Consider the following 12,920-nt stretch of genomic DNA (forward strand, 5'->3'; position numbering starts at 1 on the left):
TAGGTCTGATGAAGAGGAAACCAGAGAGCTAAAATGAGTGAGAGATATGACCAGGACAAGGCATGAATTTCACATTGGTGTAACCATACAGAGAAAAGGATTATCTAATGATTCTAGAAAACAGCATGTTAAATGAATATTCTTAATAGAATATATCCTAAGGAGAAACAGAATCACAAAGAAATTGTCATAAATTTAACTTATTAGTTTTATGGTTAGTTCTAATATTGGCTTTATTTTAAAACTGTTGTATTACATTTATAAACAAAACTATAAACACACACATACATATGAGAGAGGGAGAGGCTAAAGCAAAATATGATTATGTTGATGTTACTAAGGACAAGATTTTCAGTGCTCACATTAAGATATTAAAAAAGTAAAAATCATTTACTGTTCACTTTGAATTGAAAATACCATTCTAAATCCATGACAGTTTTTCTTTAAAAAATACATATTTCCTAGGTCTGCCAACTGACTGGCCTAAAAGCAATGGCAATCCAGTAGCAATGAGCATCCTTAGGGCCCATTTGTGGCACCCAAAAACTATACTCCTTTAAAATGAAGAAGGGCTATTTGGAGGAATGACTGATTCCAGATCTGGGTAGGAAATGTCCATGATGAACTGGATACAGCCAATTGCATCAGAAAGCAAATAAACTGTCAAAGACTAACAGAGTTCTGTCAAAAAGACATGTGAGCCAAATATGTATTTTTTAGAGAAAAACTGCCATTGGGGGGCTCCCAATGGCCAAAGATGAGTAATTTAAATCTCAAAATAATACCTGCAATTGAGTTGAAACACCCTGAATATTTAAAAATCTGTGAGTTCATTCTGATGCAACAAAAACAAGAGAAGGCAGAACAATAACAATATGAAAAGAACACAACTGATTTGTCACTAACTCATGCTGCAAAGAGGCTATTAAGAGAAATTAATTGAGCATTGATCCTACTTTTCTTATTCCTTGTATTTCAGGGTAACAAAATGGCCCATGCATGACGAGAAGAAGTTGCTTTTGCAGAATTTCAGATAAAGCGAAGGAATGAGAGAATTAAAAAATCATTTTGTAACATGTAATGAAATCATTCATTCAGGCACTGATCACCATTAGATGGAATCATTAGAAGAAAGGTTAATGGAGAATTTTACAAAGGAAGAACTAGACTGTCACCACTTAAAAACACAGATGGATCTTAGCATTGCTAAAAACAGGAAAGCTAGACATGATGTGTGCCCTCTAATGTTACGCAACATGCAAAGCCTAGGAAAGTGTTGTGGGCAAAAATGTTGAACCTTAAGCCAACTAAACTCTGAGAACTAACTTCTTGCTTATAGGAAATACTGGGCTAATGGGAAAAGTATAATGGCACCACAAGAAAGCAAACAGACAAATTTTGAATATGGACATTCTGCAGAACAACTGACCTGGTTTCTTCAGAAAATCAAATGGCATGGGGAAAAGGCGTCTAAGGATGTCCTAGATTAAAAGAGATTTAAGAGATGTACCAACCAAATGCAATGCATAGATTGGTTTGGATCCCAATTCAATCAGGCCAGCTGTGGATAGAAATTTTTGAGACAATTGAATATTGACTGGGTTTAAATAACACAAAGAAATGCATAATAATTTTACTTGCTGTCATCATGTAGTTATAGGAAAAAAATGACCTTACAGTTAAAAATGTATACTGACATGTGTAGTGATAAAGTGACAATGCCTAGGACTGTACTTTAAAATACTTCAGCAAGAAAAGGCAGGGGGATGAAGCAATTGGGGAAAACCTAGGTAATTCTTAAATGTGGATGAGGAGTTTATAGGGATTCTGTCTACACTTTACTTCAGTGTATGAGTGCACATTTCAGTACTTAAAAACTTAAAATTAAAAAAGGGCTGAGTTTTCTGAAGCAGGAAGGAAGAGAAATGATTTGGAATTAGCAATGAGAAGAGCAGCTCAGCCAGGTTCTGGCTCTGAGGTGCTGGGGTGAGAGATGAGAAAACTTCTATAGAAGAAGAGTCCTTCCTGTAAAAACATGAAAAACTGCCTCTGCCTTTCCAAACCTTTAAAGCACATACTTCTACACTTGCTGTCCGTTCCCCAACCAAAGCAGCAATTCTTAACTGTAGGGGCAGCAGCTGTGGTGGGGCTTCATTAGTTGAGAGGCATACTAGTAATTGGTTGCTATTTTGCTAGGTTCCAAGTGTTGGTTATTTAAAAATACAATAAATCAGATTCCAGATTAGTTCACAATTGTATAATTCAGATTTACTTGCATTCAGAAATGTTCACTTGGGAGGAGGAAAACAGAATGGAAATATAACCAGCAGCTGCAAATTGCACAGAAACCATGCAAATATGTAATGTGTATAAACATAATCCTGCAGTACGTAACTCTGTCAGGCTTTCTTTGAGGCTTCAATTTTTCATCCAGTCGTAAGATCCCCTCATGGTTTTACTTCTTACTCTTTACAGATTTTTACTTCATGAGTAAATAGGCAAACCACATTAAAATGAGTGCTCTGGCTTCTGCAGCATTCTTATCCCCCTGCTGTTTCCACTCAGCAAACCATTAATGCTGATTCAGTTCTATTTCCTACCATCCCTGCTCCACTTCTCTGCTCTAGAAAATCTGGTAAATATATGTATTGATGCTGATGTGTCATATAGTTATGATCTTTGTGGAGGATTTGGTAGACTGGTACTTATCTATTTTTCAATCCCTCTTTTAATATCCTTTCCTGTATTGCAGAAATGGAGGAGCTAAAATCAAAGAACCACAAAAGCAAACTGTATTTGCCAGACTCCTATGAGTTACATGTGGAATATGTAAGTAAGGCAGTGGCCCTTTCCCCCGTTTTGGCTTTCGTTGCTGCCAAGCACATTCTTGGTGACATTGCTGCAAAAGCATCCCCATGTTTATTCACTAGTTTTACAGGATATGGTAGTCAGCCTGCAAGATAATACCTATTGATTCTTGTCTCCTAATATTCACATCCTTGTGAAGTATACCCTTCCACAGTGAGTAGAGTCTGACTTGTGTGACCATTACCAAAGTAGCTGTAGGTGACTTCTGAGGCTAGACTTCTCTCTGGCAAGATCAGGAGAACCAGACAGACATTTGAGACACTGCCTCTTGGCATGTGTATAAAAGAAAGAGGACTACTTGCTCTCCACAAAACGTAACCAAGTGCAGTAAGTAACCCTTGATTGGACCCCACTAAAAGAAGATATCCACTATAAAACATTATTTTGAGGAAAGCTGAGAAATTTGGATATGGCGTGGGTAATAGATAACATTAGAAAATTATTGTAATAGATAACATTAGAAAATTATTGTAATCTTCTCAAGACCTGACGTTAGTATTATGATTTATGAAAGAGAGTATTATTTTTAGAGATACATACTGAATTACGTTGGTTCTGAAAAAAAATTGTTTGCAAACATGTACAAATAAAGCATATAAGGCAAAATGTTAATTGTTGAATTGTTGAGTCTGCGTGTTGGGTAGTATTGTTGAATTAGAGTGGATACTATACTATGTCACATATTCTGTGTATTTGGAAATTTTTATGACAGAAGCAGGAAAATTAAATTACGTGTGATTTACTTATTTAACTCTTTTTCTTCTAGTACTTTGTGTGTGAGTGAAAGGATTTTTTATTGGAACGGAAAGGAGCCATTTCAGGGGGGATCTGAGCACCAGTCTTAAATGCCAGAGAAATCCAGTATAGCTTTAAGGCTATTCACAAATTTGGTATCTAAAGGATCAATCCTGAGCGACTTTGGTTTCCCCGTGTCAGCTAGAATACCGGGGGTTTCGAAGTGAGGGCAGAGAGGATAGACTATTTTTTCAGGAACCCGTGGTTTGTTGTTATTTTTGCCGCCGTTACTGTGACATCACTGGAGATCTGGAATTACTCCCACTCCAGGCCTCACTGAACTCTCGCGATACCAGGGCCCGGGGGAGCGCGAAACGGCGTGGGAGGGGCTGGAGCAACATCGACTGACTTCCGGCCAGGCCGTTGTCTGGGCGGTGCGGTCGAGTCATCGCCGGGCCTCGCCGCTTGTGTCGTGTATCTCTCCCCGCGCCGCCGCGGCGCCGGGGGTCGACCAGCCAAAGGGGGCGGGAGGCCACTCGGACCTTCCGGTGCATTTCGTTCTGGCCAGCAGCCCGGCTACCCGCGCTGGGGCCTGGGGTCCTCGGGGCCCGCGAGGCCCGGTCTGAGGGGCCGGGGCCTACGTGGGCCCGCCGCCGAGCCCCATGAGGCACAGCCTGACCAAACTGCTGGCGGCCTCGGGCAGCGACTCCCCAGCCCGCAGCGAGAGCCCGGCGCCGGCCGCGACCTGTTCGCTGTCCCCGGATCTGACCCGGGCGGCGGCCGCCGCATCTCCCCGCCGCCAGCAGCCGCGGGGCGACGAGGGCGAGTTGGACGCCGGGAGGGAGGGCCGCGGCGGCGTGGCCGTGCGCGCGCCCTCGCCCGAGGAGATGGAGGAGGAGGCGATCGCCAGCGTCCCCGGGGAGGAGACGGAGGACATGGACTTTCTGTCCGGGCTGGAACTGGCGGATCTGCTGGACCCCCGGCAGCCGGACTGGCACCTGGAGCCTGGGCTTAGCTCACCCGGACCTCTGTCCTCGTCCGGCGGTGGCTCGGATAGCGGCGGCCTGTGGAGAGGGGACGACGATGATGAGTCCGCGGCTGCCGAGATGCAGCGCTTTTCGGACCTCCTGCAGAGGCTTTTAAACGGCATCGGAGGCTGCAGCGGCGGCAGTGACAGTGGCAGCGGCGAAAAGAGGCGGAGAAAGTCCCCAGGAGGCGTCGGCGGCGGCAGCAGCGACAACCAGGCGGCGACAAAGAGTCCCCGGAAGGCGGCGGCGGCGGCTGCCCGTCTGAATCGGCTGAAGAAGAAGGAGTACGTGATGGGGCTGGAGAGCCGGGTCCGGGGTCTGGCAGCCGAGAACCAGGAGCTGCGGGCCGAGAACCGGGAGCTGGGCAAGCGCGTCCAAGCACTGCAGGAGGAGAGTCGCTACCTACGGGCCGTCCTAGCCAACGAGACCGGACTGGCTCGCCTGCTGAGCCGGCTGAGCGGCGTGGGACTGCGGCTGACCACCTCGCTCTTCAGAGACGCGCCCGCCGGCGACCATGACTACGCTCTGCCCGTGGGGAAGCAGCGTCAGGACCCGCTGGAAGAGGACGACTCCGCGGGAGGAGTGTGTCTGCATGTGGACAAGGATAAGGTGTCGGTGGAGTTCTGCTCGGCGTGCGCCCGGAAGGCGTCGTCTTCTCTTAAAATGTAGGGTCAAGTAATCTGCTCTTTATCCGCGTTTACCCCTTTCAACTCCCTTACACCATGTAAAACACCTTAGTGGGACATCTTCACTGGACACATTTCAGAGGAGGAAAAAAAGTAATATTGAATCTTAAAGTGTTTAGCTAAAAAGCATGAATGTGACACTGTAACCAACTCCTAATGATAACATGTGACTATTAAATCTCTCTGACAGTTTCTTTTTTAGGTGATTTCCTTCCTGCCAGGCTCCGTTGTAGGGGTTACAGAACAGTCGTTCCCGCCTCACAACCTGGTAAGGATCCATCTCTTCACGTAACGCTCATGCTCTGCTGCTTAGTCTACTTTAATGGGCAACATCTCAATTTGTGTGTGTGTGATGGTTTTTTTTTTTTTTTTTTTTTCCGGAAGGCGGGAGGGGAATCTAATTTGGGCCCTGTCCACCCTGGAAACAGACTTGTGCTGGTCAGTAATGTGTTTAAGATGCTTCTTATGGTTGAAATAGCTGTTAATGTGTCCCCTTGTTCAGACTTGCGTGTACCTAGCTCTTCTGTCCCCAGTGTGGACATGGCCTTGGATGACATCGGTTCCAACTGTACACTGAAAGCTGCTAATAGAGATACAGTTTGGAGACAGTGAAACAGGTGAAGTTGAATGGAAGTTCCGAGTTGTACAAGGTGCAAATTGGAATTCCTATCTTAGAGCAACTTTTCAGAGGTTGACAGTAAGAATTTGGGGCTTGCACAAATGTGATAGCTATTTTCCTGAAGATGACAGAAATCTCTTAAATATTCAAGAATGCCTTTTAGTTTCGAGTAGAAGATCTAGAAATACAATCCATTCCAATTAACATTATAATATCTCACCATTAGAAAAGTTGGAAATTAACATGTGTATCAGACTCCTGTGTTAGTTAATTGAAGGAGGACTAAGAATGGTTAACGAAGTGTTTTCTTTGAGGACCAGCACAGTGATTATCCTATCACTGAGTATGAATAAATTGTTAAAACACCTTTATTTTTGTTGTATTAAAATTTTAGGTTAAATTTATGTATGATTAGATATTGAAGGTTGTGAAATGTGAATGAAAACATGTAAAGTGAGGCTTCACAAAGAATCTTTATTCTCCATATTTCAAAGATATTTGTCCTATTAAAAAACAATTTTTAAGAACTGAGTGGTTCTGGCTAATGACATGATTGACATTTCCTAAAGATAGGACATATTCTTCTTTTGAAGTACTCTGTTCAATGGTGTAGACTGAGTTATGGTGTCCTTTAGTGTAAGAAACATTAAGAAATTCTTTGTGAAACATCACTGTTTGATAAAGTATATACGTATTTAGCATCCTTGTTTTTCTTTGTGCTAAAGTGGATACAGCTGTTGGGGCAGAAGAGACGGGACCAGCTGCTGGCCACATTTCCTGCTTTATTTTAAAAGGTAGTATAAGAAATGAGGAAAAAGAGGTAATATCAGGGCTTCTGATGTCTTTTATTTTAAAATGTTCATGATTAAAAAGTATCTTCCAGCAGTCCAAAGATGTAAGTTAACTTACACATAAAATGTTTTATTTTGTTGTCATTGGTTGTGAAAATGGAATCCTTGTTCTTGCACAACTGTAAATGTTTTGTTGCTAGATAATACGAGTTGAGACCTAACTGGTTCTCTGGTTTCCAGTGCATTACAGCATATTTTGTAAAATCATCTACTGCACTTGAGCATGAATGGGTAGCAGCAAACTCAGAACCTGGAGTGATGAACCTGCTTATACCTAAGTGCAGGAGCAAGCCCCACACACAACCCTCTTCCTCACAATGCAGTGCATGGATTTTTAGTGCCTACTGAATTATATATATATATATATACACACACACACACACACACATATAAACCAAAAGTAGTTGGAAAAATTATTTGAAATGACTAATTTGTGCTATCTTTATGGAATATGTTAAATGTAGCTATTCGAAACAGAAGCCTTGAATTGAAATTTAATTAATACTTGAACATTTTGTGTATATTTCTTTGTATATAATTTTGTGCAGTATCAATGACAAAAATACGGTGTCATAATAAAACCAGGTTTGTTGATCTTTCAGTTATGGGCTCAAAGAATTTATTCATCTCTAACATGACATTGGAAAATAATGGATGAAAATAGGAAAAATGATTGTTGTTAGTGCTGACTGTGGGTCTTAAAAGGTTCTGGAAGCAGTAAGTGTTTTTCTAAAAATTATATCATTCCCTTGGAATATTTTCTTCATATAACATCAGTGCTTTTCCTGAATTATTTGAAGTTCGGGGCTGGGGAGAAACTTAAGTCACAGCTTTCTGAATTGGGATGCTTTGAAATTCCAAGTGTAGATTTTTAGAATGTCATTTTATAAATGGCAGTTTTTGGAAATACTTGATTAAGAACTTTTGAAAATGGAGATTAGTATCGCCTATTTTTAAAGCTGCTTTGTTAGGTTCCTTATGTTTTAACTGTCTTAGTTTCCATTTCATTCTCTTTTCTCTAATTTTGGTGACTTGGTGATTTTGTCGTTTTTTTACATCAACTTCATGGCCTTGTTTTTACATGGTTTTGCATGTATGTAGGACCTACCTAATGGGCTTTAAGTAAATTTGGTCATATTTATGTGTAAGCACATTACTGTAAATGTTCGGGTTTCTGAATTTACAAGAGATCTGTTTATTTCAGTATGTAGTAAACAGTATCTTAAAGTGTCTATTCACTACTTGTTAATTAAAAAAGTTATTCTTAATATGAAACTGTTGTCTTACTATTTTTAGAAAACTTCTGATTAGTAGTTGGAAAAAGGAGATTTCTGGAATGTAATATGGATTGTCTTGAAAGTTTTCATGTTTGACTCTGTACTGTAATGGATGAAAAACAATTTAACAGTTGGGGGTCTTTTTTTTCCTAATTGTGCCTATATGGCAAAATGATACAGAACTAGAGTCAAGATGTAGCTTTTTAATATTTGTCTTCTGATAGTGATAGGAATTCATACATTACTTGAACTAACACATCATATTGACCTGTTTCTATCATATTGACTACTGTTTCTGCAGTTCTTTGACCAGACCTAACTAAAAAGTCCACATATGTTAAAATGTCATCACACCTCTGATATAAACCAACAAAAAGTGTTCAAAATATTTTAAGTTTTTGTGCATTTTATAATCACTAAATTAATCTCTCTCTCTTCTCTTTAAACAGCTTAGCAGTGTCTGCAAAAACGAATCTTTTCCTACAACCTGTTTACTGACTGGACTGATGGTAACAAAGTAATTGTGGGAGCCATGTCGGTCAAAAATTTTGGCATCTGCTGCAAAAAATGAATGCCATTTTCAAGTTCCCAAATTACTTCTATACTGATTTCACTTTCCAGAAATGGAGATATGAAAAGATTCTCTGGAATCCTTGAAAGACTTAATAGGAATACATGAGACTAAGTAATTTTGGAACAAAATTACACTTTTTTTTTGTCTTTCATGGGAGTGATACTCAGTTCTTTGCCAGTCTTTAAAAAATTGTAACCACTGGAGAAGAGAATTCTAGTGCTTGATCAAGGAATATTAGATTCTTTACATAATCAAGAACACAGTTCATGGAATTACATTTAGTGGAATAGAATTACATAAACAGACCATCAGTGATCACAAGGCGTATCATGAGTCTGTATTTATTTCCTGGAGCATGAGAGCTTATCTGAGGTATAAACACACCTTCCTGCGTAGAAAATAAAAGTTAATATATGAAGACCTTAACTATAGAGTAGTCTTTTTAAATAGATGTGTTGATTTGTCTGTGTATCTTTAAAAAAAGTTGATTATGAATATATGTGTGGGTAGTTAATTGCAATTCAGGGTAATACTAGTATGTGGATTCTGAAGTTTTTGAGCTGCCTGAGCTGAGTACCTTGATGCTTTTTGGAATATGTTGAGGTTTCTAATGAACACTCTGCTAGTGTATTGTTTTATATTAAAATTTTCTCTAGGGTTATATAAGGGCTTTAGTATTCTGGATGATGGGAGTGGCTTTTGTGGAATATGGTTGTTTTACTTAATTGAAACATTTCTCCAGTTTACTACAAGTGTGAAAAAACACTCAAAACTCTGGATTGTTTTGTTTTTGTTTGATATGTTAATACATTCTTTCATCTGGTCTAGACTGAGTCACCTCTTACTGACTCATTTGGGAAGTGTGAAGGTGATAGAAGTGGGAGGGGATAGGAGATAAGGTCTTTTCTTTCCAGAATGGTTATCATAAATAGTTGGTTATTGTATGGTATTACACAACACTTATTAATCCTCTCTGTTTCTTGTATTCCAAGTGTATTCAATGCCTGTGAAGCCAGGCAGCAAAGAGCATTTCCAGTGGCTTATACTTAAGTGACTGATGGATGCTCCTACAGTATGAAAAGTATAGCTGGTTGTAAATCCACAACCAGAGATTAGGCATCAACACAATTTGGTGACCATAACTGCTATTTTGATAGAACAGAGTGGACAATTCACTGATAATGAGTAATTATCTTTTAAAATAATGTGATTACCTAGTTCTTTTAAAATAATGTGATTACCTAGTTCAGCACTTTGAAGGTATAATTAAAGGTCTAATTTAGTCATATTTTTAAGATAAATAATCTGATGATTTGTGAAAGTTGAATAGTTAGTAAAATATTTTCAGGTGTTTAGTTTTTTCCCAGACTCTGTATGAGTACAGAGTTTTAAGGTGCTCCCAGATGTTTATATTCTTACATTTTCTTTCTGTGCTGTTTTTTCTTCAGAAACCCCAGGAAATTTCCATCTAAGCTAAAGATTAAAAAGGGGAGGTCTTCCATTAGAAACCTGGAGAGGTCAGCACAGTATTTTTTCCATATTTGAGCTTGCATACTTTAGTCTTTTCTGGCAGTCACTCTCTATTATCTTATAATACTAGACAAAACTGTTGAGCTCTGACCTGGACTACAGTCATTTACGTTCAGTTTTGAAGTGCAGAAAAGTTAAGCTGGAGGTAACTTAGATTTTATTCAGAAAGCAGATTATCATTAGAAGAATAAATCATACAGTATTAGAGAAAATTGATTTTTCTTAAAGCAATAGGTTAATAGGAAATTGCTTGCTAACTCTTGACTTTTCCCTTGCTTTGGTTATTAATATAGTGTTTTTAATCCTACCTTTTTACCTTTCATCTATTTGTACATTCAAGATTTCTTACTTAGAGCCATCTTCCCCACTTTTTTGAAGGAAACTAGTATTAAATGGACTAATGTTTGGTTTAATTTTGACCCAAAGTTATGTTTTGTTGAAAATATTTTATTCAATTCAGTAGTTAATTTAAAATTTTAGTTACGAATGATGTTTTGGACATTTGCATAATTCTACTGATGCACAGATCTGAATTTTATTGGTGGCTGGACTTCCTTTAGAATGTGCCTCCATATTCTTTCCTATGTATCCACTGAGGTCCTAGACCCCTCTGGTTTTAATTTAGTTTGGGGTTTACCAATTATATCAGTATCTTAATTTATGTATAACAATGTGAGCCCCTCTTTTAAAGCCAAATAACCATACAAAGTAAACTGTACAAGACAGATTTAAGTAGTTTGTTTACTGTGACTGAACTATTAAAGTGTTTTCCTGACTGAGGCAGTGTTCTTTAGGTCTTAGCTACAAATGAGTGTTTCCGTAAATTATCTTGCTGACCATATGTAAACTGGCAAGTTCACATGTCACTTAATCTGCTCCCTGACCAAAAATTTTTGTAAAGTAGATTTGTAGCAACAGATTAAAAGTAACACATGCTCTTTTGCTTAATGTTGCCTGTTTCTACTAATTGAAGATCATTTAAGAACTACCTGGTATAGGACAGATGTTAGAAAGAAATCCTCTTTGGCCACATAAACTGTTGCAAACTCTTATATCCATTTATAGATGGTATTATGCTAGGGCATAAATATTGTGAGAATGTTTAAGGAAATAGCTTGTACTAAGTTACTAGTTGAATTATATCAGTGGGTTTTGAATTGTTCAAGTTGCTTATCCGATTCCTTATTTTTAAGGAGTCTAATTTATTTATTCGAATTTTATATTTTTGAGGTCAGTAAATACTTTGTAATTCATTGTTTTTTCACTGATAAATAGAACTCTGCTCTAAGTGACAGAACATAGATAAAATGTATTATTTTGGTCAGAACTTTTATCTTGATATTTTGATATTTTAATTTATAAAATAAACAGGCAAAATATTTTTTCTTTTATTAGACTTATACTTTTTCCTAGTTGTAAAAGTGAAGCATATTCATTTTAGAAAACTGGGAAAACCCAGGAAGAAATCAAGATGAAAAACTGCCCCTAATTCTATAAGCAGAATATCCACAGTAAAATATAGATTCTTTTGCCTTATAATTTGGATTTCTTATAGAAGTTTGGTAGGGAATACATTTTAGTTCCCTGTTGAAAGAACAATCTTTGCTTTCTGAAGAATTGAAAATGTATTTTGTTAATTTCATTTGAATCTTAAATCTTTGGATGCAGCATCCTTTGAAGAGGCACTGAAAGCTGATTTTGCTTCGGAAGCTACCTTTTCTAGATGACAGGCTAAATTTTTCCTTTCATAGAGTTTTAAGTAGCGTAAGATTGCTTAATAGATAGGTCACTGTATTCGAAAGGAATAGTTTAAATGCTTTTTATGTGATCTTTGGTGCCAGCATTTTGTTTGGTACGAATGGCTTGTTTTATAAGAAAGTACCTTATTTGGTCTAGATCTGCATGGTCCAGTACTGTAGCCATGAGCCACTTGTAGCTAAAAAATTTTAATTAAAACCAAAAATTTTGTTCAGTTGCACTAGTCACATTTCAGGTACTCAACAGCCGTATATGGCTAGTGCAAACATACTGTCAGATGTACATTTTCATCATCATAGAAAGTTCTTTTGGACAATGCCGATTTAAATGCTGCCATATAAAATGGCTTAAAGAACAGATGAAGTTTTAGGAAAGGCACACAACAGATCACTTTAACCTAAAAAAGAGGCTTGAGTCTATGTGATCCAAAGAACCATTCCATAGTAGTTGGAAGCTTCAACAGTATTCGGCTCAATCTTCTAGCAATATAGCTTTAGTAAATAAGGTGACTTTTGAAGGAGATAGCTGTATCATTAGAAGCTCTTGAGTTGAGCTTGAACAACCATCTGTTAAGAATACTGAAATTAATCTCTCAGTGATGAAGGCTATATGTTTTAAGATTCTATGGGTTAATATCTATGGAAACACTGAATTGGAAAAATGAAGTGGAAGTAACATTTGCTGTGATGTACTGATATTCCCTTCCCCCTGCCTCCAGCCATTCTCATTCCTTTTTGGACTTAACGAGTTCTTCAGTGAAAACTGCTTCATGGTTAGTTTTTCCTGTTACAGGCAACTGCCTGATGTAAAGGAGTAGAGCCAGTGAGGTGGAAGAGACCATCCTGTGCAAACTAGAGAAGTCAAGACTCTTGATTTGGTAGCCTTTACTAGCATTATCCTCTCATTGCCATGTATAGTCTTTTGTTGTAGGTCTCAAAATTTTACCTTGTGATCAATTACAGGTCTGTATGTTTATTCATACATTAGACATAGG

General features: G+C 38.5%; 1 protein-coding gene across 13 annotated transcripts; it reads left to right on the forward strand.

Annotated features, from left to right (window-relative positions):
- Positions 1–3,986: 3,986 nt before the first annotated feature.
- Positions 3,987–9,064, forward strand: CREBZF (CREB/ATF bZIP transcription factor). Of its 13 annotated transcripts, none has more exons than XM_037010559.2 (5): positions 3,988–5,296; positions 5,508–5,585; positions 5,702–6,730; positions 7,390–7,504; positions 8,514–9,064. In XM_037010559.2, the coding sequence occupies exons 1-2, from the start codon at positions 4,266–4,268 to the stop codon at positions 5,521–5,523; spliced, it is 1,047 nt and encodes a 348-aa protein (XP_036866454.1). In that variant the 5' UTR covers positions 3,988–4,265; the 3' UTR covers positions 5,524–5,585; positions 5,702–6,730; positions 7,390–7,504; positions 8,514–9,064. The 13 variants fall into 13 exon arrangements, with proteins under 13 accessions (XP_036866461.1, XP_036866454.1, XP_036866460.1 ...); XM_037010565.2 differs by lacking the exon at positions 7,390–7,504 and having other exon boundaries at positions 5,702–5,934; positions 6,662–6,730; XM_037010562.2 differs by lacking the exon at positions 8,514–9,064 and having other exon boundaries at positions 5,702–5,934; positions 6,662–6,730; positions 7,390–8,062.
- Positions 9,065–12,920: the final 3,856 nt, after the last annotated feature.

This window comes from Manis javanica, chromosome 11 (genome assembly GCF_040802235.1).
Source record: "Manis javanica isolate MJ-LG chromosome 11, MJ_LKY, whole genome shotgun sequence".
Classification (NCBI taxonomy): domain Eukaryota; kingdom Metazoa; phylum Chordata; class Mammalia; order Pholidota; family Manidae; genus Manis; species Manis javanica.